The following is a 27,258-nucleotide window of genomic DNA, read 5'->3' as shown; positions in this document are numbered from 1 at the left end:
AAATAAAATTTAAAATGCATAAAAAGTTAATAAAAAAAATTATTAAATATCTTCTTATTATGCATTACAATGGTCTTTCCTTCTATTTTAAAATAGAATAATCATTCTACCAAAATAATAAAAAGACCATTCTATTAAAATAATATTCTAATACTTTAATATGCAACCAAAATAATTTTTTTTTTTCATTCTATTCTATTTCATTATCTCTAATCAAATACAAACTTATTATGTAGGTCCCCATATATTTTTAATTAAATTAATAATATAAAAAATCACTAATTAATTACATAAAATAGAATATTAAAATATCTTAAAACACCAAATTAACAATACTTATTTATATATAAGAAAGATGCTTTCAAAGTTAATTAATAACGTAATTATTATGTACATGTCGTCTTAATTTATCCATTAAATTAATATATATTGCTTTTCAAACTTGACTCTAGCTATATCTATACATCTATAAATAATATATTAATTAATAATGTCTTTTAAATTTAATAACTTAATTAATTATCGTACTAATTAAAGGTCATGATGTGTAGCTATATATAAAGACACACTGAGTTTCCCAAATACAAGTTCAAAAATATATCAAACAATGGCATATTTTAATCACTACAAAAACTCTCTTCAACTCAGTTTAGGGTTTCTTCTTCTTCTTGCTCTTTTAATTCGTTTATCGGTTTCTGAAAATATCGGTAAAATAGTAATACCAACTCAATATGCTTCTATGCATCTCAATAGAACAAGTTTTCCACCTGGTTTCATCTTTGGAACAGCTTCATCTTCTTATCAGGTATACATTTATTACATAAATATATAAAATGTTTTAATTAATTATAATTATTAAATTTAATTATCCATAATTAATTTATTATGTTATTTTTTGTTGGTTAATTACAGTATGAAGGGGCTGCCAAAGAAGATGGTAGAGGACCAAGTATTTGGGATACTTTCACTTACAAATATCCAGGTTTTTTTTTATTATTATTTTTCTTAATTATAAATTTATATTTATTTTTCTCAAGAATTATTATTAGTACTCTTGTGATTTCTCTCTCTCTGTTTAATTAAATATGAGTCAGTATATTAATTAATTAATTTAATTGCTTGTGAACCTGTGATTTGCAATTTAATTAAGGTACATATACTTTGAAGACTGATTAGTTTGTTCACATTATCTTAAAATATATTCTGATGACTGAATTTTTGTAATTATTAATTAAGAAAAAAATGTTTAAGGAATTAATTATTAATTATGACGTATTTCTTTTTATTTTTTATTTTTGAAAAGATTATTAATTGTACGTAGGTGTATGAAAAAAAAATATTAAATATGTGTACAGTAATTAGCATTAACACAATAATACTCTGTTATAATAATTCGGCCATTTGAATAAACATGCATTTAATATATTAAATCTAGAAGAAAATAAAAATTAAAAGGTAAATGTATTAATTATTTTTAGTTAACTTGTGATTTGATGTAAAGTTACGGGAATAAATCTCTTTAAAATATATTTAACAAAAATTAAAGTATAATTGTTATTAATTATTATTGTAATTCATAATTAAAGTATATATATTGTTTATTATTGTTATTGATAATGAAATATTTGTCACCACATCTTTTTGAATTAATATTCAATTGCCAAAAAAAAAAAAGTATAATTACAATAAAATTATAAGAAATGTTATTTTTTTTTATTAAAATTATATGTGTAACAATTATAAATATTAAGGGAGTTTCGTTACAAATATCTTATTAATAATTATTGTATTTTTTTTAATAAATATTATATATATAAATATTTTTTTGTGGCAAATAGACATTCTCATTTGATAAGATATGCTTTGGTAGACTTTTATTTCATAGTGGAGGCAATTATAAATAGTTTGAATATTAATTCACGGAACTGGTCTATTTCTAAATAAAGAAAAATTCATGATTGTGTTTTAGGGAGATTTTATTTGGACTTTATGAAATTATAATTATATTTTATATAAAATATATATTTTTAATTTGTACTATTTTTTTAAATATTTTTGTTCCTTATCATATTTTTAAGAAATATATATACTTATAAAATAAAAATAAAATATATTTTAAATATTTAGATTAAAAAATTAAAATAAAAAAAATTAAAGAAATTATGATAATAAAACTAACTATTGATATTAAGAAAATAATGTGAAATTTTTTTTAAATGTAATTTTTAAAAATTAATTTAAGTTAATAATTTTTTAATATTAACACATTTTTAATTAATTATAAATATGTTAAAAAAAATAATGAAAATATTTTAATATATATTTATTTATTTTTAATAAAAAATACATTTATATATATATGATATAATTATATATTTAAAAAAAAAAATTCAGCTTTGTAATAGAGAGGGACCATACAAATTTAAACATGTTCTAAATATGATAAAGAAAATATACGTAACGTTATTGTCGACTTTATTATTGAATAAAAGTTTGTTTGCAGAGAATTGTTAAAATGCTTACCATTTTCCTCGATATTATGCTATTATTGATATATAATTAAATATCGAGTTTTATATAATTTTAAAAAATAATTTATAAAGAATATTACTAACCAATCGTAGAGTATACTACTTATAAAAAAGAACAATACCAGCCGATATTTAATAACAATACTCTTACTTTTATAGGGATATGATTTTGTCCCATTATTGTACTTTTACGGATTGTAATCTGTGATGTACGGCAGTCGTCAGATGAGGGAGTTATTTGATCTGACGGTTGAGATTGATCTAAGGGTAATTAGAGTTAAAAAGTAGAAACGTGCCCTGACACTCATTTAGTGTACCCTGAGATCCATCTAATGTACCACGGAATACATTCCGTGAAAATACATTACGAGACAAAATCATATCCCTATTTTTATATATTGACAATAACAATTAATGTTTTCCCCTAAAAAATAAATTAAAAAAAAATAGAAATTAAATTAATTAATATCCATGACTATTACAATTACATCACTTTATTTCCAAGAAATTTCTCAATATTTCTATTCAATATTGTATATACACATGCATGATTGAATAATCTTATCCTTATTTAATTATAACAACAGTGAGCAATTTTCTAAAATATTTTTTTATATTTTATTTACAATTTATGGTTTAAAATTTGTAATTATAAAAATAAGTTTGTAAAATTATCAAAATACACTTTGCTCAATAAAAAATAAAAAAAATAACGAGAAATTAATCTTACAACAACTATAAATTAATTATAAAATAATTAAAAAATTAATTTCATAACAACTATAAATAAACTATAAAACAACTAAAAAAATTTATTATTTTTACTAAAGTTATATTTTTGTTAATAAAAAAATTTAAAATGTAAAAATGAAAAAAATTGTGTTGGCGCATAATTTCTTTTCAAATTTTTTTGGTGTAAATTTTAATTTCAATAATAAATTTAATTTCAATTAATTAGTTTTTTTTTCATTTTATATATTTTATTTAATATTTAATTAAATTGCAGAAAAAATAGCGGACCGTAGTAATGGAGATGTAGCAAATGATGCATATCATCGATACAAGGTACTTAAAAAATTATGAATATTATTATATATGGCTATGATAAATTAATTAATAATAATAGTAATTAATTTGTTAAACTTATAATTAATAATATATATTTATAGGAGGATGTGGGGATTATGAAGGAAATGAATTTGGATGCCTATAGATTTTCTATCTCATGGTCAAGATTGTTACCAAGTACGTATATTTTATAATTAATTAATAAATAATTGTTTATCAATAATAATAATATTGGATTAACTAGCTAATTAATTATCAATTTGTTTTATTTAACTAACATTAGATGGAAAAGTGAGTGGTGGTGTGAACAAGAAAGGAGTAAAGTATTACAATGATCTCATAGATGAACTCATAGCCAAAGGTTTAAAGCCCTATGTTACTCTCTTTCATTGGGATCTTCCTCAACCTCTAGAAGATGAGTATGGTGGCTTTTTAAGTCCTCACATTGTGTAAGTGGTTCTTTAAGTCTATCCGTTAACTGATTCAATCCAATTGAGACTGTTATCCAATTTAGTTTTTGTAAAAATATTATAGTTATTGGTTCGAAATAATTAGATTGCTGGTTTGAATCCTAACTACCACTACAAGAAATGTCACTTTTACCAGCGCATTTCACAAACTGCGCTGGCAAAGAGATCAAAGTTTTACCAGCGTACATTTGCAGTGGTTAAAATCTAACTTTTACCAGCACATTTACGCGCTAGGAAAAGTCTTTTTAGCCAGCGCTTTTCATTTTATGCTGACAAAAGTTCTAATACCAATATTGATTTGCCAATCCTCTTTTACCAACACATCATAGGTAAATTCTATTTTACCAGCGTAATACTAACTTTTGCCTGTGCTGGCAAAAGTGACATTTCTTATAGTGTACCCTGACACTGCTACTTGTATACAAACATTTAGGGAACATTTTAAAGAGTATGCCGAGGTTTGCTTTAAAGAATTTGGAGACAGAGTGAAGCACTGGATAACACTGAATGAGCCATGGACTTACAGTATGGGCGGATATTCGAGTGGAACGTTTGCCCCTGGTCGATGCTCTTCTTGGCAAAAACTCAACTGCACTGGTGGAGACTCTGGAACTGAGCCCTATTTGGTTTCCCACTATCAAATTCTTTCTCATGCTGCTGCCGTCAAACTCTACAAAGACAAATATCAAGTAATTATATAATTATTTAATTAATTATTAATTCTAATTAATTTAGTAGTGAACAACACACGATTAATGCACAACTACACTATATGCACCTTAATATATGGCCTATAGTGATGAATTATGTGATTATTGGATTAATTATAACGAAATTAATCAAAGGAAAAACAAAATTAATCCAAAAGCAAAAGCAATATTTGTAAATTGTTATGCTATGCATCACATATTTCATGACCTATAATACATGAATTTGATTAGCTAGCTAATAGTAATGTGTTAGGCCAAACAATATATTAATTAATTATGCTATCCCACTGTATATACATTTTTTTTTATATGAGATTTGATATTTTGTTAGAGATTTTATAACAATGGAAGAAAATCAAGACATTACAACACTATTGCAATATAATACAAGGATTAACAAAGAGATTAAATAAATGTTACAATACATAATATACAATATATAGATATTATATATACATATATGAAAGGTAGAAGAGAAGATAGATTACACAATATTATATAACACATACATATATATATAATATGAAGAAGAAAAAGAAGATCACTCACTCACAACCTTGAGTGTAGATTAGTGGGGATCACCATGGCTTGAACAAGGTATTACACCTTTGTCCAAAAGCTTATTTCCCCCTATCTCTAAGCACTAAGGGAACTCTCATGGAAATAGCTTTGGGAATTATCAAGCCTTTTAGGGTTTTCTAGCAAAGTGCTTTTTTGATAGAAAACTTCCTCTCTCAATGAGCACATTAGACTCCTTTATATAGTGTTTAGGTGATCACTCTTAGGATTCAAACACACCATCTCATTTCTCTCATAAAATGAGCATTAATATAGTTTGTAACAACTATATTTCAAACCATTTGAATCCTATCATCAAATTGTGTAACATCTCTTTTATTACACAATATTATGATCAACCAAAAGAAGTTACAAAAGCAATTAACTTTGTAACTCTTCTCCATGTTATAAAGTGTAGGTTACAATTTTAGGTTAAATAAATTATATGTTACACAATTTATTTACCAAACACCTAATACATATTATTCACATAATAATATATATTACTACATTTTAATCTACATATTATTATATTAAAAATAATATAACAATCCCCCACTAGATTAAAATGTGTGACACACTTGTAACACACTTGTAACATTTATTTAATCAATCAAAATATTATATCAAAATATAACATTCCCCCACTTTGATTGAATAAATACACACTTTTAAAGAAGTCTTGCTTAGGTGCATTAGGTAAAATGTCTTTCGACTTGAATTTTACCTTAGTGTAGTTACCACAAAGTTTGATGAAATTTTGGTTGCCGTAGCATTGAACCACTATTTCTTTAGTACAAACCGGTGATAACACACACACCCTCGCTCATGCTCACTTGAGACCGCGTGTCTCGCTCTTGCACCGTTAATGGCCATGTGCAAAATTCCAATTCATAGACTCTCTAGAGAATACTCCCGATTCTCATAAGAGGCGGCACCACCTCTAGTCCATATAGGTGGAGTTTTAGTGTCTCACCACTCGTTAGACACTTCTTAAGCTTAAGTGAGTTTTCTTAAGCTTAAGCTCCATTAAAAAACCTTTTGGTTTTAACCCTCAATTTACAACATGTACTCATCCATAGATGGGACAATTGAGTACCACATTCACTCTATTGACTTGTTATTACCTATTGAACTTAAGACTAGATTTTTACTAGTGTTAAGATAGGTTACCATCAATGAGCAAAACGCTAAGGGAGTTTAGGTCCCATCCCTCGAAAATTCATGCTTTAATCTTGTACAGAGATTAAGCGATTTGTTATAACCTCTCACTATTGATTCCATGTGAATCATGCATGCCAAAAATATAGTGTTCACTTTGTGACCACTTTTCTCCTTAAGTACTTAAGCTTTGAAAATTAAATCATAAAAGATTAATTTTCACACAACTCAAATTCTAAATAATTTTGATACCAAACATATCAAAAATACACCAATTTAGACACCAAACATGTCTAAATTCTCATATTTTATTTTTAGACACCAAGTATGTCTAAACTTTCTCATATTGGAGTATACACCCCCACACTTTCACATTTCATTATCAAGACAATATCTTGATTTTGAAATATAGAAGACCACTTTGTCTCTATAATTTTTCTTAAATTTAATTTCCTTCTTGAAATTATTTTAACCAAAATTTGACACCAAATATGTCAATATTTTCACTTATGCACATAGCCAAACTTGATTTAAAATTTGAATTCAAAATCAAATAAATTAATCAACAATGTCTCAACACATTTTGATTAAATTTGTGGCTCACCCCCACATTTCTAGCATAAAGTGTATATAAAAAATATCACTTTTGTGTATTTTCCTCTTGAAATGACTTTTTAAGATCACCTTAAAAATTACCATTTGACATTTTTAGTTTTCTCAACAAAACTAAAATATCAAACTCACATCACCACTTATAAAATAATGTGATTATTTTTACTCATAATTTTAAGGTTATCTCCTCATTGAGATTAGCCCAAAATTATACCAAATTTAACAAAATTCTCATAATGTTGTTCACAACTTTGATTTTTTAAGATTTCAAATTGCTTCTCCAATTTTGTTATCTTTTAACTATTTTTGAATCCACATTGATTCACTTTATTTTGAGTCCAAAATTGCTCATCCAATTTATGGCTCATTTCACAAGTTTGGATCCACTTTTGATCCATTTGTTCTTGCTATGACAAGACAATTCTCATGAGTGTAACTCTCATAGTTTACTTTTATTTATCTCATAATATGAGATGATTATCTCTTATAATCCAATAAAAGATGTAACTTCTCAAAAGCCATCTTTTATTATCTCATAAAGTGAGATGTTCACCACCAAATTGAATAAAAATTCAAAATATTCTTCATTCACAAAATAAATGATAATAATTCTCACAATAATAATAAACACTATTTTATTACTATCAACATTATTATCATGCTATGTAACTCATATATTAATATAATATGTATGTTACTAATCAACTTCTTATATGTAACATACACATATTATCAATATTAAATTCACAATATATATGTTACATATCTCATATATATATAACATATATACTATAATATACATATATATCATATACACATAATATATACATTAATTACACAACTATATATGTTACATACCTCACACATATATAACATATATACACTGTAATATACATGATATGTATATAACATATATTATATATGCATGTCTCATATAAATTCATAGAAATAATTATTTCTACATATTTAATCTCACTAATATATATTATATCACATGCTCTACATATATATAATATATATTACTCATATATACATATTATATATTATATATCTCACATATATACATACAATAATATGATATAAATTTCAAATATTATATATATAATATGATATAAACACATGATCACATATATATAACTCATATATATTACTATCATATAAAATGGTAAATCAAAAAATATAAACCACCATGCTCACCCATGAATGGTTTTCACAAAATCCCTTATCCTTGTATTCTCAAAATCTTGATTTATAACCTCTTCCATTGAAAAGGGATAAGCTTTTGATTGTTAGAGATTTTATAACAATGGAAGAAAATCAAGACATTACAACACTATTGCAATATAATACAAGGATTAACAAAGAGATTAAATAAATGTTACAATACATAATATACAATATATAGATATTATATATACATATATGAAAGGTAGAAGAGAAGATAGATTACACAATATTATATAACACATACATATATATATAATATGAAGAAGAAAAAGAAGATCACTCACTCACAACCTTGAGTGTAGATTAGTGGGGATCACCATGGCTTGAACAAGGTATTACACCTTTGTCCAAAAGCTTATTTCCCCCTATCTCTAAGCACTAAGGGAACTCTCATGGAAATAGCTTTGGGAATTATCAAGCCTTTTAGGGTTTTCTAGCAAAGTGCTTTTTTGATAGAAAACTTCCTCTCTCAATGAGCACATTAGACTCCTTTATATAGTGTTTAGGTGATCACTCTTAGGATTCAAACACACCATCTCATTTCTCTCATAAAATGAGCATTAATATAGTTTGTAACAACTATATTTCAAACCATTTGAATCCTATCATCAAATTGTGTAACATCTCTTTTATTACACAATATTATGATCAACCAAAAGAAGTTACAAAAGCAATTAACTTTGTAACTCTTCTCCATGTTATAAAGTGTAGGTTACAATTTTAGGTTAAATAAATTATATGTTACACAATTTATTTACCAAACACCTAATACATATTATTCACATAATAATATATATTACTACATTTTAATCTACATATTATTATATTAAAAATAATATAACATATTTAATTATACTAATAATAATATTACATATTAAAGAGTAATAAGTACACTAATGCCTTTTAATATTTTATTATAATTAATGAATAATATTCTAATAATTAAATACAGGAATCTCAAAAGGGCACGATTGGAATAACATTGGTATCCCATTGGTTTGTGCCATATTCAAACTCAAAACACAACCTAAATGCTGCACAAAGAGGCCTTGATTTCATGTTTGGATGGTACATTATTATTATTACTACCCTATAATTATTTTTGTAACCCTAATATTGCTATATATTAGTGATGATATTAATCATTAATTAATTTGTAGGTTTATGGATCCTTTGACAAAGGGTGAGTATCCACATAGTATGAGAAAACTAGTGGGAAAAAGACTACCAAAGTTCACAAAAGAAGAAGCCAAAGTTGTGAAAGGATCATTTGACTTTGTTGGCTTAAATTACTATACAGCTAACTATGCAGCCTCTACACATTTGCCCAAAAATTCCCTACCTAGCTATACCACCGACTCAAGAGCTAACCTTACAAGTAAGTGTACTATATAATAAATCACATTATAATAATTACCAACATTATTATTAAATATCAATAGTGTTTAAAATTATCACCAAAATAATTATGTAAATAATTAATAATATTCTATATTAAAATTATATATTATCTTAAATTATGCCAAATTTATATTTAATTATATCAATAACTATATAATATTTTGAATGATAAATACTATTAATGATGCCTTATAGTTTCGCATTACAAAAATATTGGCCCCCAATTACTTCTTGTGATAATTCTTTCTAAAAGTAAATATTTTTCTTTTTCATAGTGTAACTTAGGTGACGTTTAGTTGTAGGTAATGAAATGAAATAAAATAGAATAGAAACAATTTTTATTCTATTTTTTTTGTTTGCATTTTAAAGTATTGGAATGTTATTTTAATGGAATACTCTTTCCACCATTTTGGTAGAATTACTATTCCATTTTAAAATAGAAGGAAAGACCATTCCAATGTAACATGAGAAAAAATTTAGTAATTTTTTTATCAATTTTTTGTATGCATTTTAAATTTTATTCCATTCCATTCTTATTCTTATTCGGCTATTTCCATTCTCATTCATGTTCTTATATTTTCATTCCTTTCAATCAACACCAGTGCAAAATGTTAAATGCAATTTTCTTCAAACATTATATTACAAAATAAAATGACTATAAATAATAACTATTTTTAATATTTTGGAGAAAAAATAATATGTAACTCATTTTTTAATATGAGAAACTATGTTAGTTTTGAGTAGATAATAGTGTCCAACTAAATTTTTAAAAATTGTGAATAATTTATATATATAGTTGAAATTATACTCATATTATAATTAATTGCATGCTTATATAAAAAATACAAACACATATGCAATTCAAATGTTTTGAATATTGTTTATATTTCAAAAATTAGTGAAACTAATGGCTTTTATATATGACACGTGCATATTAGAGTGAAAATTAGTCTAGATTGAAAAAATATTCAACGGATTGTAATAATCTTCTGTCCTAGTTTTCTGGATCCTGCATGTTCCTCCAATCAAAACCAGTAGTTACTTCACTTAATAAATTAAATGAGATTTTGTTTTATGTATTTGATTAATTTTATAAGTAGAAAATTATTGTTTTAAGTGACGTGGCTAGTTTTAATTGGAGAGATACACAAACTCTTCTAGCTAGCTGCAAATAATTTAATATTATTGGCTATTATTTTCCTTAATTCATTGTACATACTAATTAATTTTTGTCTTGAAAGTGAACTAATAACATGTATTAATATTTAATGAATGAATTTTAATTTATCTTATGATTTATATATGTGACAGCCGAACGAAATGGTGTTCCCATTGGTCCAAAGGTGTGTACATTTTCTAATTTGTTCTTGAATTGTACTTAATTTAAAATTCAATAATTATGTCTCTATCTCTTTTAGTAATTGAAATAATTTTGAATCAATTTTTTTCTCGTGGTTATGTACGTTATAGTAATTTAAGATATTTTGTAAAATTGTAAGAAATTCCGAAAAATTTAACATGACAAAAATATAGTTCAAACATTACATTGCATGCATGACTATTTTATTTTATACGCATAGAAAATAAACTATTTGAACACTACTTTCTATATTATAAATTTTTTCGAATTTATCAAATTAATTTTATAAAATATTTTAAATAAGTATAATGTACATAAATATAAAACAAAAATTAAATTAAATTTTTTTCTGAATGCAAAAACAAGTAATTAAATAGTACATAATTGAATTTATTATAGAAGCACCCCTTAATATATATGTATTAAATATAAAATATTATATATGTATTATATATAAAATATGATAATATTTTTTCACTTTATGATATTTGATATGATTTATTTAATTATTTACAGGCTGCTTCACCTTGGCTAAGTGTTTACCCAGTTGGAATTTATAACATTTTACAATACACCAAGAAAAACTACAACAATCCATTGATTTACATCACTGAGAATGGTAAGTAATATTTATTATTAATATAATTAAATAATTTAATTTAAGTTTTAATACTTTAATTAATTAATTAATTAATTACAGGCATTGATGAGTTCAATAATCCCAAGTTATCTCTAGAAGAAGCACTCAACGACAAGCAAAGAGTTGATTATTACTTCAAACATCTTAGTTACCTCAAAAAGGCCATCAAGTAATTAATTATCTCTTAATTATTTACATTTAACTATATATTTTATATAATTAATTAATTAATATTCTTTTTTATGTAAAATTAAATTTATTATGAATGTAATTGTGTGTAGGGATGGGGTGAAAGTGAAGGGATATTTTGCATGGTCATTACTTGACAACTTTGAATGGAGTTCAGGTTACACAGTTCGGTTTGGGATTAACTTTGTTGATTACAAAGATCATCAGAAAAGATACCCCAAACTCTCAGCACATTGGTTTAAGAATTTTCTTGTGAAGAAGAAGAAATACTAATTAATCACACAATATATATATATACAATAATTTATATATGCTAGCTCTCTCTTCTATGTATGTGTGAAGATGATCAATTTATGGCATTATATGGAAACTCTCTCTTCTATTATTTTGTAATATGGAAACTCTTTAATTAGCTTGAATAATTTATGTTGATCAGAAAAACAATTATAAATATATACATAAAATATTTTAATAATTTTAGAAAAGTTAGTAAGAAATTATATTTGATGGTAAAAAAATTAATTAATAGCTCTTGGTCATATATATCTGGTCAATGCTATTAGGCACCTTAAGGGCATCTCCAATGGGATTGTCTATTAGAGTGATACTTTTACCATATATGCATATTCTAGTTTAATTTTTAAGACTAATTTTATGTGAAGTGTTGTTCAATATAGATAATAATTACATGTCATTTTTTTTTAATTATTTTTATTAGAAAAAAAGTTATTTTTTACTTAAAAAGTCAGTAATTTAATTTGATGTGAGACATAGTATACAACTTTTAGAGTTGTCAACTATTGAATATTTTTCTAAGAGAATATGATAAATCTTATGTGAATGAGAGAAAAAAAATAAAAGAAACAATATTTTAGGATAATGTGTGTATTTTGGCAACTATAAGAGCATTTCTAATGGGATTGTCCATCTAGTTATTTTTGCTACATATGCAATATGGTTATTATTTTCAGTGCAATTTTATTTATTATTATTGTTTATATTTAACAACGGCCATGTGATATTACTTTACCTTTTCTTTTTCAAAAAATTACATTGTGGTATTATTTTACAGTATTTAATAAAATTTAATCATTTAAATGATGACATGTGAGACTGGGCAACTTTTGGAGTTGTCAACTATTCGAGAAATTTTTGTAAGAAAGGTTGTCAAATTTTATGTAGATGAGAGAGAGAAAATTAAAAAAAAAAATACTTTAAAATGATGTGTGCACTTTTGACAACTATGTATTACCAGGGCCGTTCTAGGCATAGGCGGGTTAGGCCCGTGACTAGGGCCCAGGGCCCACTCATTTTATGAGCCCAAATAAAAATAATAATTTTTAAAAATATACATAATTTTTTAATAATTTTTAAAAATATCATTTATTTTTATAGTAAAGGTCTAATTTATTTTTTACCTATGACCCATTTCAACTCAGGGCCGACCTTGTGTGTTAATTACCTTTCATTAGAGATGCTTACCCCTATTGAAGATGTTCTAAATTGTCCAATATCATACTAATGTGGTTCATTGTGAGTAATTAACAATTTTTACAGTATAATTGTTAAATCAAAATATATAAAATTCAATATTAAATTGTATCAATATCAATTTAACACTTTTTACGATTTTTTCACTAAATGCTCCTTAACAATTCTCTCTCTCTATATATATGCTATAATGCTATAGCCTATATAGTAGCCGGCTGAATTTATGTCTTTTAACTTTTTGTGCATGAATCATACTTATTGTTTTCATGTTTAATATAAATTATGAGTAATGAAATGATACACTAAAATATTAGTGCATAATATTTAAGTGCAATAAGTAGAGAAAAGATGCTTTATACAAACATATAATATTATATTTTTAGGTATCATATCAATTAAGTTGACCATGAATATATATACCGGCCTGCTTTGTACGTATAAATACATAAAACATTTTAAGTTAATAATATCTTAATTATCTAATTAAGATCATATATACGAGTATAGACATAGTGAAGATGATGGTGATGAGAAGGGAATTAGGGCATTGGTGGATGGTAATGGTGTTGTTAATTGGTGTAATTAAATCATCAATATCAACCATTAATAATATTCCTACTCAATATAACACTTGTTCACTCAATCGTTCAAGTTTTCCAACTGGTTTTCTCTTTGGGACATCTTCCTCAGCTTATCAGGTAATAATTAACAATAAACTTTAATTGATCAAATTAATATTTTACATAATATTAATCAAACACATTTTATTGATTTAATTTTAATTAATTAATAATTAGTACGAAGGTGGTGCCCAAGAAGGTGGCAAGGGACCAAGTATATGGGATACTTACACACACAAACATCCAGGTAATTAATTATTAGATACATAATCATCTCTTAATTTACTTCCCTTTTAATAGTCTAATATATATTTGCAATATATATTTTTATGAATTCTCATTTATATATCTAAATATATTTCAATATTATCATGCATGCATGCATATATACATGTTTTATATTTGTATAATTTATATATATTATGCAGATAAGATAAAGGACGGTAGCAATGGCGATGTGGCTGTTGATGCATATCATCGCTATAAGGTACGTTACACTTACACACATATATATTATTGATCATGAAATTCAATATTTATATTTATATATATAATTAATTAAAATTTATGCATAAGTAAATGGGAAATTCATTTTATTAATTAAGTTTTTTCGTGTTATGTATAGGAGGATGTGAAAATTATGAAGGAAATGGGATTGGATGCTTATAGATTCTCTATCTCATGGCCAAGATTGCTACCAAGTAAGTTATAGTTTGACATGATAATTAACATTATATAAATATGTGCATGAATTAGAAAGTTAAAATTTGATATTGTTTATATTTCTTGTATTAATTATTGTGTAATTGATTATATGTACCAATTAATAATAGGTGGAAAGCTAAGTGGGGGAGTGAACAAGGAAGGAATCAAATACTACAACAACCTAATTAATGAACTCCTAGCCAATGGTATATATACAAACATACCATGAACTTCAAGTATAATTTTTTTTCTTCTACCAAGGTGTCCAACACCACCCTTGTGCTTAAAGATATGTTATATTTTTGAAAATTATCCAAAAAAAAATTATATATATAAAAGGAATTGTTTTTGGGCTCATATATTATATGAACCCATTTGGGTTAAGATAGGTCAGGCCTGTGCCTAAGATCCATTTAACCCAGAAAGCTCAAAAAAAATTGCAGCTAAGTGGGCCTTAAATATAGGTCTGATCTCTCTTAGCCCAATAAACTATTTTCACATATTCTTATAATATTAGAGGATACTTTTTAGCAATTTTTTTAGTACTCAAGTTACTAATGTGCATGGTTAAAAAAGGTTTTCATATTTCTCTTTATATAGTACAATTTTAGGCCAATTAATTTAACAGAATTATTAACATAGATGGTAGCTAGTAAGAAATTATTTTTGCCAACATCATATATATTAATTTAATATATATATTTAATTCAATGTAGGCTTAAAACCATTTGTAACACTCTTCCACTGGGATCTTCCCCAAGCCTTAGAAGATGAATATGGGGGTTTCTTAAGCCCTAACATAGTGTAAGTACATATAGTTGATAATATGAAACAACATATTTATATACTTGATTTAATTGGCTTCACATGTACCTAATTGCATTTTTTTTAATGTTATTTAAGGCACCATTTCAAGGAGTATACAGAGCTATGTTTCAAGGAATTTGGTGATAGAGTGAAGCATTGGATCACATTGAATGAGCCAATAGCTTATAGTGTGGCTGGTTATGCAACAGGAATGTTCCCACCAGGAAGGTGTTCCGAATGGCAACACATGAATTGTACGGCTGGGAATTCTGGCACCGAGCCATATTTGGTCACGCACCACCAACTTCTCGCTCATGCAGCCTCGGCTAGGCTTTACAAGGACAAGTATCAGGTACGTCGACCTTAATTAATGGGGTGTTTAGTATGAGAGTTTGTGTTCGAGTAGAGTACTTAAAAAGAAATTGAATTAAGAAAATTATGTGAAATTCAAATTGTTAATTTAGCAAATTAAAAAAAAAAATAAAACTTGAATGGTGGTGTAAAATGTAATATCCAGATTAAAATAGTATTTAATTTTTACTGTAACGCCCCGATATTTTGCCTTATTTTACAAAAATACTATTTTCATGCATAATTTGAAAAGATAAAAAAAAAATAATTTAAATACAACAGTGGATTTTAAAAAAAATCAAAATGCAACAGAGAAGGATCCTTCATTTGTAAAACAAGATACAGTAAGTAAATAATTTTAAATAATGCATTTCCACTGTGTTAGATTTATCAACTGCTTAAAATAAAACTAAGGCACCACCGGCGTTCTAGATCGTTTGTCCGCCCGTAGCCGCTCACAGTATACGTACCAGAACTGACCCTGCTCACTATTCATACTTCCCTGTCTAATACCTGTAGGGGGAAAGTAAGGGGGGTGAGCTAAAAGCTCAGTAAGGAAATGCTTATCAAACAATACCATATAATATCACACATACCATTAATGTATTTATTAAGTTTTAGCAATATCATACATGCTCTTTTATAACTATAACCAAATAACTGTACATATGGAAACCTTTATCATACAAGTCTATACTATTTGTTCACATCGTACACATATACAGAGATCATAACTCCAATATCATACTCATAACATAATCATATCAATACTATAAATAATAATAACATTATCACAATATTGGCATATCATAGCCATTACTTACATAACCCGGGCCTAGCCTGACCCTACAATATCCTGGGCCTAATCTGCCCATATAATAATATGGGCCTATGCAGCCCTACCATTGTTATAGGATAGGGTATCTCTATATTCAACAGTAACATCACTGTATCATACCCACCATAACAATCCCATACACGACTCAGTAAAATGCAGGGTAGGGTATCTCTACATTCAACGGCCTTATCCCGTATCATACCCCACCATGGTCCCCCACTTTACCTGAGACGTTAGCATACAACATACAACATACAACATGCAACATACAAATATATCATACAACATACAACCTGAAACATACAAATACAACATACAACATATACAAGTCATACAACCATAATCTATGTATCAATTCACAAACTCATATTGTGTCCATACCACACATTCTCAGTACCATATACATATTCATAATAACAAATCATAAATCATATTTCAATATATAAAGAATTTAAATTTATGAAGATAAACACATAAAAAACTATCTAATTTCCTTACCTCAAATCCTGCTGCTTAAACTTGTTATCTCGTCACTATTACCTATAATAACACATGGGTCAAGGCCCTAACATTAAAATTCACACTCTTACAGTACAGCAGAAAGAATACTATTTTTGACCAATAACTACACGAATTCAGTAAAAGTTTCCTTCATAAAAATTATAGGAAATTCAATTATCTTTCCAACGATATATAGATCATTAAAAATGGATTAAAACTGAGGGAGTTATGATAGTTTTACTGAAACTATTTCTGAGAAGGAATATGGAGTAACGAATTACAGGAGACATCGGAAATACAAAGTTTTGATACTGAAATATTCCAAATCAGAGAATACTATCTTCATAAAAGTTTTAGAAAATCAAATTCCCTTTCTAATGACACTAAAATCTTTAAAATCGGAGTTATAACGTAAGAGATATAGATATTATACCGAAACAGTTTTTTAGAAATCCTGAAACAAATGGATTTCGAACTACAGCAATAAAACAATAATTTTGACTTAGAATAATCAATAATTAGTGAATGGTTTCTTCATAAAACATTTAGAAAATTGAATTATCTCTTCAACAGTACCAAGATCGCTAGAATCGGATCATTATTCAGAGAGATATTCGGATTTTACTGAAACAACTTATATAGAAAATATGAAAAACGATTTACAACAAACAGCGTAAAAATACTAATTTTTGACATAGATAAATTTCGATTCAGTAAAACCTTTCTTCATAAGAATTATAGGAAATTTAATAAGCTTTCTATAGACACCAAGATTGCGAGAATCAGATGAGTATTTAAAGAGATATGACAGTTTTACTGAGACATGTTTCATTCTGAAAAATAAGAAAAGGAAACCTACGAAAATTTCTCCTATTGTGATCAATAAATAAGTAAATGTAGAGTTTCTTACCTCAAATACATCAAGCTACTTGGATCGATAGACATAAGATGATAAGATGATGGTGATCAAAGATGAGAGTGAAGAGTGGTATAGATTTGGCTAAGGATGTAATGGAAAGATGACTTGAAAATTTTTAGGGTTAGTCTTGCTCAGATGGGTGGGAAGAATAGAACGATATAATTCTAGGGTTAATGAAACCTATACTGACTCTTATTAGGTTTAGTTTTATGAATAATAATAATATTAACATAATAACAATAATAATATGATAAATTATTAAATAAACAAATATCTAACTTTTAAATTTAAATTGTAACCTCTCAATCTCGTAACTTTAGGGCTTAGTTTTGACCTAGAAAAATTACGAATTCTGATATAGTTATTTCTACAAGATTTATAGATCTTTAAATTATCTTTCCAACGCCACTGGAATCACCTCAATCGGAGTTCTAGAACTCCAGATATGATCGTTTTAGTAAAACAGTTTTTAATCTTGCGAATTTATCCAAACCTACGAATTTTTAACATTAATTAATTAAACTCACTAAATATATTATAAAACCCTAATGGACCTTCATATTGGGCTTTAATTAAACGATTACTTACTCTGTAAAAATACCATAATATTTTACTTTCGTAGTTAATACAACTTTAACTCTCTCTAGAAAATTGGTACAACTACTCTAAGCAATAATATCAACTCACTAACAACACAAAGAAACAAGATAATTATCCTCGCTCAATTAATATCCAAAAAAAAAAAAATTAAATACTATTTTAATCTGGATATTACATAAAAGGTGTATCAAATTCGACACTTGCTAAAAATTAGACCAAATTTGACACAAAATATACCTCGGGCCAAATTTACACTAGAATTAATATTATATTTTTTATTTACTCATTTGCCACTAATTAGAATATTTTTATATTCATCATAATTTTTTTTTATATATATATATAGTTTCAATAAAAAAAATAATAACTATGTTGACTTTGAGATGAGTTAATCTATATCTTCTCCATTAGAGTATAATTGTAAAATTTGAGCTAAATATAATGATATTCAATAATGGATGTAGCTTCTCATCTTTCATAGTGATGGAAGAGAAAAAGAGGAAGAAATATAATGATAGGAGAAAAGGAATAAAGAGTGGGATATTATAATTAGGTCTCTAATTAATCAATTAAGCACAAATTATAATTTGTGATAATTTGTTATTTCCCATACATATCATGCATTATTATAAATTTGCATGAAATAGATATGAATGTTCATGAAAATAAGAGTTACAACCAATTGGCTATAGCTATAGCTAGCTAGCCATTATTTAAAATAGTTTGTTATTTATTGCACTTATTGCTTCATAATATTTATGACACTTCTTTTAAATAGAAATGCTGTATGGGACACCTTTGTTTGTGATACCTTTCTCTGAAAAAGGCTTAAGAAACTCATAAGGCAAAATCCCAGCTCCATGTCTATTCTTAAGATTCTCATCATCATTCCTCTCATCAATAATATCTTCAATTTTCTTGATCCTTTGTTGGAATTTCTTGAATGATTCGAAGATCTTAGAATCATCCTTCCAAGCAGACTCAACATGATGCCCTAAATATTCCTCATCGCTCGCATGAGTAGACAACAAGTCCAACGCAAGCATATTCAACGCAGCTTCACGCTGTGAAGGAAAGCACTTAAGAATTGTGTCTTCTGGATTCGCCTTAAAGGCTTTCCAAACCTCAGGTTTTGACTCTTTTTCTTCTGAAGGCATGTTGGTTCTTGTGACCGGGGGTCGGTTTGGGAAATAGGCTGCAAAAGCATATTGTCCAAAGTTAACAGCAGCATGGTGACCAGACGCGATCCATGCTATGTTCGTCACAATGTCTATGAGGTCTTCGCGTGTCTTTAGGTCAGGCCAACCCTCCTTCTTATCAGCATGACCGACTGTTCGAATCTCCTTCCACCATTCTTGTAGCTCCTCATCACTCTCAATCTCGCTTGAGTTGGCATAGTAATGATTAATATACTCACTAACCCATTCTTTAATGGCGTCCCATATTAGGAGACCATCATTGGCGTAAGGGTAGTCTTCGATTGTCAGTCTTAGACCATGCTCACATGTTTCATCCTCAACCGCCATACCTCTACACATTTTGTAATTATCATTAATATTAGTTAAACACTACGATTAATGTGTAATAAATCTCAACCATATAATTGCACATATATATATAAAAAAATAACTTTAGTAACAATCTTTTAGTCGCAATATAGATTTTTTGTGACTGAAACGTGACATTTAGTCACAAATCTTTACAAAATTTGAATTTTTTGAATTCATTTGGTAAAAGTATTCCTAATAAACTTCAAATTTTTGGAAATAAAATAATAAATGTTAAAAATTTACTTGTGACTAAAACATAGTATTTAGATACAAATTGCCACCAATTCAATTTTAGTCACAACAAATTGTAATTTTTGTGACTAATACTTTTAGTCACAACCTTTTAGTCACAACATAAGAATGATAGTTTATGATTACTCATTACTTTTTTACTTTTAGTCACAAGTTTGTTATGATTAAAAATAAGATTTTTGTAGTGATACCTGTGGATTAGGTCAGCAGGCAAGCCTTGTAGATCGAATCGCCATTGTTTATCATAAATAACAGAACTAAGCTCGAGACAATATTTTCCAGGTGCAAAAATACTTTCAATAATACCACCTGCGCTAATCAAAATGTTTCGAGCAAGAGCGTTAATCTCCATCGTGTACCTCAAATGTGGTTGCAACAATCTGTTAATCGGGTGCATCGCACTAAGTTGTCTATTTGTTGCAATCACATAAGGTTCAACACAACAATGTGTTCTTAGCCTGCATGCACCATCAAATTATCATCTCATTAGCGAAAAACATTGGCTAAGTTCACGACGGTGTAATATAAAACCTAACCCTAATCGAAATTTTGTATATTTTACCAATGACTAACGAGTTGGTGAACAGTGGCATCATGAGCAAGGACATGAGCTTTTGCAAGTTTCCAAAGCCAAATATCAGTAGAATGCCAATTACTATTTGGGGTATAGACTTCCTTCCATTGTGGCTTACCATCCATGGGTGGCCTAGTTAACTCAATAGCCATAGGCATTAATGTCCCATATGGAGTTAAGAAAAATAAGGTTCTTGATCCATAGAGTGTTCTTTTTTCCAATTTCCTTACTTTACTCACATATGGTAGTAACACATCATGGTAATCTAATAAGTACAACTTCTTCTCTCTTCTAGCCTGCAATTATACATACATAATAATTAAATTATTAATTAATTAATTTAACCACAATTTTAATATTATGCTTAAAAAAATCAATTACATCGTGCAATGTATAGTCATAAGCTTTAAGTTGTTGTTCAACGATTTCTGTAGTGATTTTTGATTCTTGGGGACCATAAATAGAAGGGTCGAGTTCACTCTTTAGTGGCCATTCCTACAAAGTCAAATAGTTACAAATTATATTAATTTGGTAACAAATTTTTTAATATTGTAAAATTAAATTCAATTATTAACATAATTAATAAGAACATACCGTCACTAATTGAAGACAACAAGGGTTGAGACCAGCAATAGTTTGTCTAGCAAATTCTTCATCTCTAAACCAAAAGAACTTGTCCACTATATTTAATTAACATTAAAAAAATCTAGATTAGCATATATTTAATTAAATGTTTGGTAAATTAAATAACATTATTTTTTACAAAATCAACTCTTTAAATTAATTGACCAAATAATATTTTATAAAAATTAGGCTATCTTGATAAATAATTTAATGAAATAAAATAATATTTGTACTTACTATCAGCAGTGGGTGGTTGTTTAAACTTAATAACATTATCAACAAGGCTTTCAGCAACCAAAACAGATGAGTAGAGTTTAGTTCCAACATGTAATGCCAACATTTCTTTGATTGACTTGTCTCCCGAGATCGATTTATCAGTGATTTCGTAACCTTCTTTGAACATTTTGTCAATATCTGTGAAATTCGGGAATTTTTCATCAAACATGTTGCTTTCTAAGAATGGAATTAGGCTTTTAATCCCTAATGCTATTCTCCTCGACGCGAAATCATTTTGTTTTACTTCAGCAAATGTTTCATCTCGAGGAACATAGAACGCAGTCTTACTCCTTGACTCCGATGATAAATCTGTACATATATATACATGCATTAATTTTATGAAGCTAATAATTAACAATCGTCCAATCAATCTAACTATTAATTCCACGATCACAAAATGAGTGAAATAATGTAAATGTCTTATAGAAAAGAGAAATGCTAAAGGGCACCAGTGGCGCCTAGCACCTTCCTATATGTCAGTATCGCTATTGGTCCAACTAAATATCGCGTCCCATATAGTTTAATATAATAATTTTTAGGTGGTATTGCTAGCCAATCGCAACGTCTTGTCGACAAGGTGCTAAGCACCATTGGTGCCTTATAGCAATGCTCTATAAAAAAAAAAGTTGTTCTGGTATACTTTTATTGGTTTTGATCTAGTCATTTAGTTTTTTTTTTCATAATTTGTTGTGTACATTAATTATGTTATTTAAGACACCACACCTACATTTTTTAAAAAATTGTGAATATTTTACAGCATAGTATCAAAAATAAAATTTAAATATTTTGTTATATGTGTGATATTATTTTAAGCGTTGTTATTGGGCACCAGTAGTACTCAACAACGTGTATAGGTGGCGTCTCACAATTAGTTAATGATATATATTCCCTAAATGTTATTTTTTTAAGTTATATGAGACTCAATACTTAATTTGCTAATAACAATAAAACACCGAGAAAGATACTAAACATCATTCGTACTTTTTAGTAATTCTTTATTATTTTTTTTATATATATAATTTTTTTAAAAAACTATAAACTATTTAGAATTTTCATAAAACTTATAAACACACTTAAATGACTAAAAATTCTTTACTAGAACAACTCTTTTGAAAGATAATATGAGCTTAGTCTAAAGGATTAAGATAAGACTTTTTCAAAAATAATATGTGATATACACATATCTTTATATATTAAAAGTGCCTATCTAACGGCAATTCTTGGTTTAACAAATAAATAAATAAACCCAATAATTAAACCCAAAAAATTAAACAATCTTTTTTTAAATTAAAAAAATATCTTACCCACCTATCTCTCTAACAACCATTTTTGAAATTTTTTTACACGGCTAAATTCAAATTTCAAAAAATAAACCCAATAATTAAACCAAAAAAATAAATAATATTTACGATTAAATTACATATCTCTCTAACAAACTACAATTTTTGAAATTTTTAAATTAAAAAAATATCTTACCCACATATCTCTCTAACAACTATTTTTGAAATTTTTTTACACAGCTAAATTCAAATTTCAAAAAATAAACCCAATAATTAAACCCAAAAAATTAAATAATATTTACGATTAACTTACATATCTCTCTAACAAACTACAATTTTTGAAATTTTTAAATTAAAAAAAATATCTTACCCACATATCTCTCTAACAACCATTTTTGAAATTTTTTTACACGGCTAAATTCAAATTTCAAAAAATAAACCCAAAAAATTAAATAATATTTACGATTAACTTACATATCTCTCTAACAAACTACAATTTTTGAAATTTTTTTACACTACTTCATTCAAATTTCAATTAACCCATTCATCACCCATACAGGTAAACACAACAAAAGTCTCTCTCTCTCAATTTCACCTAAAACAGAATGCAATCATCAGTTAACAAAAGCAACATATATTATAACCTTATTATTATTTTTATTATTAATTTTGTAATATTTGTTTTTCCAGGTCAAAGATGTTCTTGCTGTTATTATTTTAAGAACTGGAACAAATGCAACATATATTATAACCATATTATTATTGTTTCCAATATGTTTTTACTGGACATAAAAGTTTAATTTAAATTTATTATTCAAATCTCTCTAAATTAAATATTATTTATTTTTGATTCATTTATTTCTTTTCGAACTGATCATAATATAATACTTAATATAAAACATAGCATACGTGCATCGCAAGTAACAATATACTAATATATATATATGTTTGAAATTATATATAAATTAATTACCAGTTTTAGTTTGAGGACGACCAGTCCTACAACGTCTTGGATAAGGATGTTGAGGACCACCAAGAACTGGTCTAGTGAGGTCTGAACTTTTATCAGGAACACCAAGATCATTATACACATCATAATCATACACTCTCTCATACTCCTTTCTCTCTCCTTTCCCATTTCCTCTCAATCTTTTCAGTTCTTCATTTCTCAATTCCTTTAGCCCACTTGGTGTTTGTGATGGTAAATATGACTGTAATAATATATATATATATATATATATATATATTCACATACAAATTAGATTTTAGTGTCCTCACTTTTATAAACATATGATTTGAACCTATAACATTTTATAATATGTCAATAACTCAAACCGACTAAATACACTTAATTTTACTTAAATAAAAATTTAATAATTTTTTTTTTTATTTCGGCCCCCTAAAAAGTGTAGGCCCTAAGTACTGGCCTAGTCCATTTATGCTTAAGGCCAATCTTGACTGCAGTATTCATTGACATGCATATGAAAAATTAGAATTATATAACTATTCATGTGCATAAAACACGAAATATATAGGATTCCTTTAGTACACTATATTATATTGAATTATTTTTAATACAATATTTTTTTTATGTAAAATTATATGTATGGTAGATTGACTTTTATAGATACTCCTAAATATATAATATTTTAGTATGAATTAAAATTTAAGATAATATAATATAAGAATATAAGAATATATAATTAAATTATAATATAATTTTATAGGACGTATTAAACGAGCTCATAATCTCTTATTAACCCGGGAATACCCAATTTAATTTTTTTCAGTAATTAGTACCTTGTCGGAGAAAAAGAGCCTCAATTGTTGATCGCGGGGGACATCGCGCTTGGATTGAACCCATGATTCGCAGGAGAAATTAACAAACTTATCGTCGGAAGAGTGGTAATGGAGTGAAATAGTTTTCATGTAAATCTCTCTTTCGAAATCATTTTCAATAATAACAGCACCAACATCACCAAAATCCTTTGGAATATCAACCTTTGCTTCATAGTTCATCACCTTGTCCTCTTTCCCACCTTTTTTTGATTCTGGGAAACATTTCATCTTTCTTTGCTTTCCAGTTTCTAATCATCACAACCACATCAAATATAAATATATAACTATATTATTGTCAAATAATAACAACATAATAATTACATACACATCATTTTAACACATCATTGTGTAATAAGTGTGTACGCAATTTAAATATATATTAATTATAACTATCGTATAACAATCCTAACCATTAATGTATAATGTTTTTATGAATGAATTTAAATATTAATTACTAATTTAAAATATATGAAATTTATCCAATATATTAAATTATATATGTTGTGGCTGTGCATATCTTAAAGTGTTTTTGTATAAACAAGTTATGTACACAAACAAGATATCTACATAATAAAGATACCTTAATAAAAGAGTTGTCTATATATAATAAGTATATGTAATTAAAGTTTAAAAATTTATATAATTTATCAAAATAATCAAGATAAATGATCATGACTTGAAAATAGACACCATATTTTATTATAATTTTGCAAAATGACTTTTTTTTTTCTAATAATTTTTAGGATAAAAAATTTTCACAACAATTTTCATAAAGATTATCAAAGTAAATGTATTATATATTATCTATATATATTGACACGTATTTTTTTAAAAAAATAATTATATAACAAACTATTTGAATTAACTTATTATAAAATATTCTAAATACCGAAACAGATAACAAATATAACTACACCATAAATTTTTTCAATATTATATAATATGCAAAATATATATAACATGAAAAGGCTATATTTTTGCCAAAATACCTCTTAATAATATATTATTTACATATATGTACTTTTTTTTTTTGAAATATTACATATATGTACTTACCAGGATTTTTTCAGTACTCAAAGTAAAAGTACTATATATTATTCCTACTTATGTATTTTTTTCAAAGATTATATTGTTTTTGCAAAATTTTTTATGAATACATTGATATATTATAAAATTTTCTAGCTATATGCAAAATATTTATAGCAAGAGAAAAGACTATATTTTTGCAAAAATACCCCTTAATAATATACTATTTTACTTACCAGGATCTTTTTGAGTACTAATGAGCTCAACACTGAAATTTGCTACACCAAGAAAATCATTAGTTTTATCCCTCAAACTCTGGGGTTTCTCAATTAATGGAGCTGTTTCACGTTGTACCACAACACTAACTGTAATTCTCTCAGTGGCTGTTTTGTCTTTACTTGATACCAATCGACCAAGTAAACTAGCTTTGATAATATTATTGCCTTTGCCACCATGAGAAATTGAAACACCAACATTATTTTTGTTAGTGTGTTTAGAGGGCACTAACAATGAAAATGGAGATTGAAAATGATAATTTCCATGGATGAATGGTTTGTTTAGAACAACACTAGTTTGGCCACTAGTAACTTGAACATGAGGCTTCAACATTTTTGTTTTGATTAATTAGTACAAACTAATTAATTGGGTGTGTATATATAGATATATTTTCTCTCTTTTTCTCTCTAGATCAAGATTGGTTGCAATTGATGTGGTTATGTTATATGTATGTACCTCTATATATATATAAAGGTAGGTGTGGATGAGTTATAATAGATAAAGAAATAACAAATGAAATTATTAGAAAGAAACAAAATATGTAGATGGGAATTTCTTTGATATTATATATGCACATGGATATTAATTAATTGTTGGGAAAAAATAAAATAAAAAATGTGTTTTTTTAAAATTATAATATAGGTTCATTTAAGTCTCAATTCCTAGCTCTTTTAATTTATGAAAAATGTTAAAAGTCAGCAGTGATGCTTAGTAATTTCTTCGGTATAATAATTTTTAAAAAATATCAATAAATAATAATAAAGTACCTCTATATAGTGTTAGATTATTTAATTATTTATGT

At 26.6% G+C, this 27,258-nt stretch overlaps 3 protein-coding genes across 4 annotated transcripts in view; 2 read left to right on the top strand and 1 right to left on the bottom strand.

Annotated features, from left to right (window-relative positions):
• The first annotated feature begins 436 nt into the window (after positions 1-436).
• Positions 437-27,258, top strand: part of LOC115719620 (beta-glucosidase 12) — a 102,610-nt gene continuing 75,788 nt past the window's right edge. Inside the window, exons 1-12 of one of the 2 annotated variants that reach the window (XM_030648723.2) lie at positions 437-805; positions 913-982; positions 3,538-3,596; positions 3,701-3,776; positions 3,883-4,048; positions 4,503-4,758; positions 9,290-9,405; positions 9,498-9,715; positions 11,050-11,081; positions 11,615-11,717; positions 11,799-11,907; positions 12,020-12,320. In XM_030648723.2, coding sequence (XP_030504583.2) covers positions 608-805; positions 913-982; positions 3,538-3,596; positions 3,701-3,776; positions 3,883-4,048; positions 4,503-4,758; positions 9,290-9,405; positions 9,498-9,715; positions 11,050-11,081; positions 11,615-11,717; positions 11,799-11,907; positions 12,020-12,200 — 1,584 coding nt within the window. In that variant the 5' untranslated portion in view covers positions 437-607 and the 3' untranslated portion in view covers positions 12,201-12,320. Of the gene's footprint in view, positions 806-912; positions 983-3,537; positions 3,597-3,700; positions 3,777-3,882; positions 4,049-4,502; positions 4,759-9,289; positions 9,406-9,497; positions 9,716-11,049; positions 11,082-11,614; positions 11,718-11,798; positions 11,908-12,019; positions 12,321-27,258 lie in introns of those variants that run through there. The other variant, XM_061111019.1, reaches the window with a different exon arrangement.
• Positions 13,979-15,917, top strand: LOC115719621 (cyanogenic beta-glucosidase-like). Its single transcript, XM_061108938.1, has 7 exons — positions 13,979-14,116; positions 14,216-14,285; positions 14,467-14,525; positions 14,664-14,739; positions 14,872-14,949; positions 15,460-15,547; positions 15,647-15,917. The coding sequence occupies exons 1-7, from the start codon at positions 13,979-13,981 to the stop codon at positions 15,915-15,917; spliced, it is 780 nt and encodes a 259-aa protein (XP_060964921.1).
• LOC115720530 (lipoxygenase 2, chloroplastic) lies at positions 19,301-26,928 on the bottom strand. Its single transcript, XM_061111017.1, has 9 exons — positions 26,417-26,928; positions 25,116-25,402; positions 24,289-24,526; positions 21,997-22,344; positions 21,730-21,815; positions 21,517-21,630; positions 21,124-21,431; positions 20,753-21,019; positions 19,301-20,289 (listed from the first exon to the last, which is right to left on the bottom strand). Exons 1-9 carry the CDS (start codon positions 26,787-26,789, stop codon positions 19,530-19,532), a joined length of 2,781 nt encoding a protein of 926 aa, XP_060967000.1. The 5' UTR covers positions 26,790-26,928; the 3' UTR covers positions 19,301-19,529.

Source organism: Cannabis sativa, chromosome 2 (genome assembly GCF_029168945.1).
Source record: "Cannabis sativa cultivar Pink pepper isolate KNU-18-1 chromosome 2, ASM2916894v1, whole genome shotgun sequence".
Classification (NCBI taxonomy): Eukaryota; Viridiplantae; Streptophyta; class Magnoliopsida; order Rosales; family Cannabaceae; genus Cannabis; species Cannabis sativa.
The sequence above is the reverse complement of the archived record's forward strand: the minus strand, read 5'-3'. Positions and strand labels throughout refer to the sequence as shown.

Coding starts and splice junctions, on each gene's coding strand:
- LOC115719621 (XM_061108938.1), top strand. CDS start 13,979: ATGGTGTTGTTAATTGGTGTAATTAAATCATCAATATCAACCATTAAT. Junction 14,117..14,215: donor CATCTTCCTCAGCTTATCAG/GTAATAATTAAC, acceptor ATTAATAATTAG/TACGAAGGTGGTGCCCAAGA. Junction 14,286..14,466: donor TTACACACACAAACATCCAG/GTAATTAATTAT, acceptor TATATTATGCAG/ATAAGATAAAGGACGGTAGC.
- LOC115720530 (XM_061111017.1), bottom strand. CDS start 26,789: ATGTTGAAGCCTCATGTTCAAGTTACTAGTGGCCAAACTAGTGTTGTT. Junction 21,631..21,729: donor GTTGTCTTCAATTAGTGACG/GTATGTTCTTAT, acceptor TTGACTTTGTAG/GAATGGCCACTAAAGAGTGA. Junction 21,432..21,516: donor ATGACTATACATTGCACGAT/GTAATTGATTTT, acceptor GTATAATTGCAG/GCTAGAAGAGAGAAGAAGTT.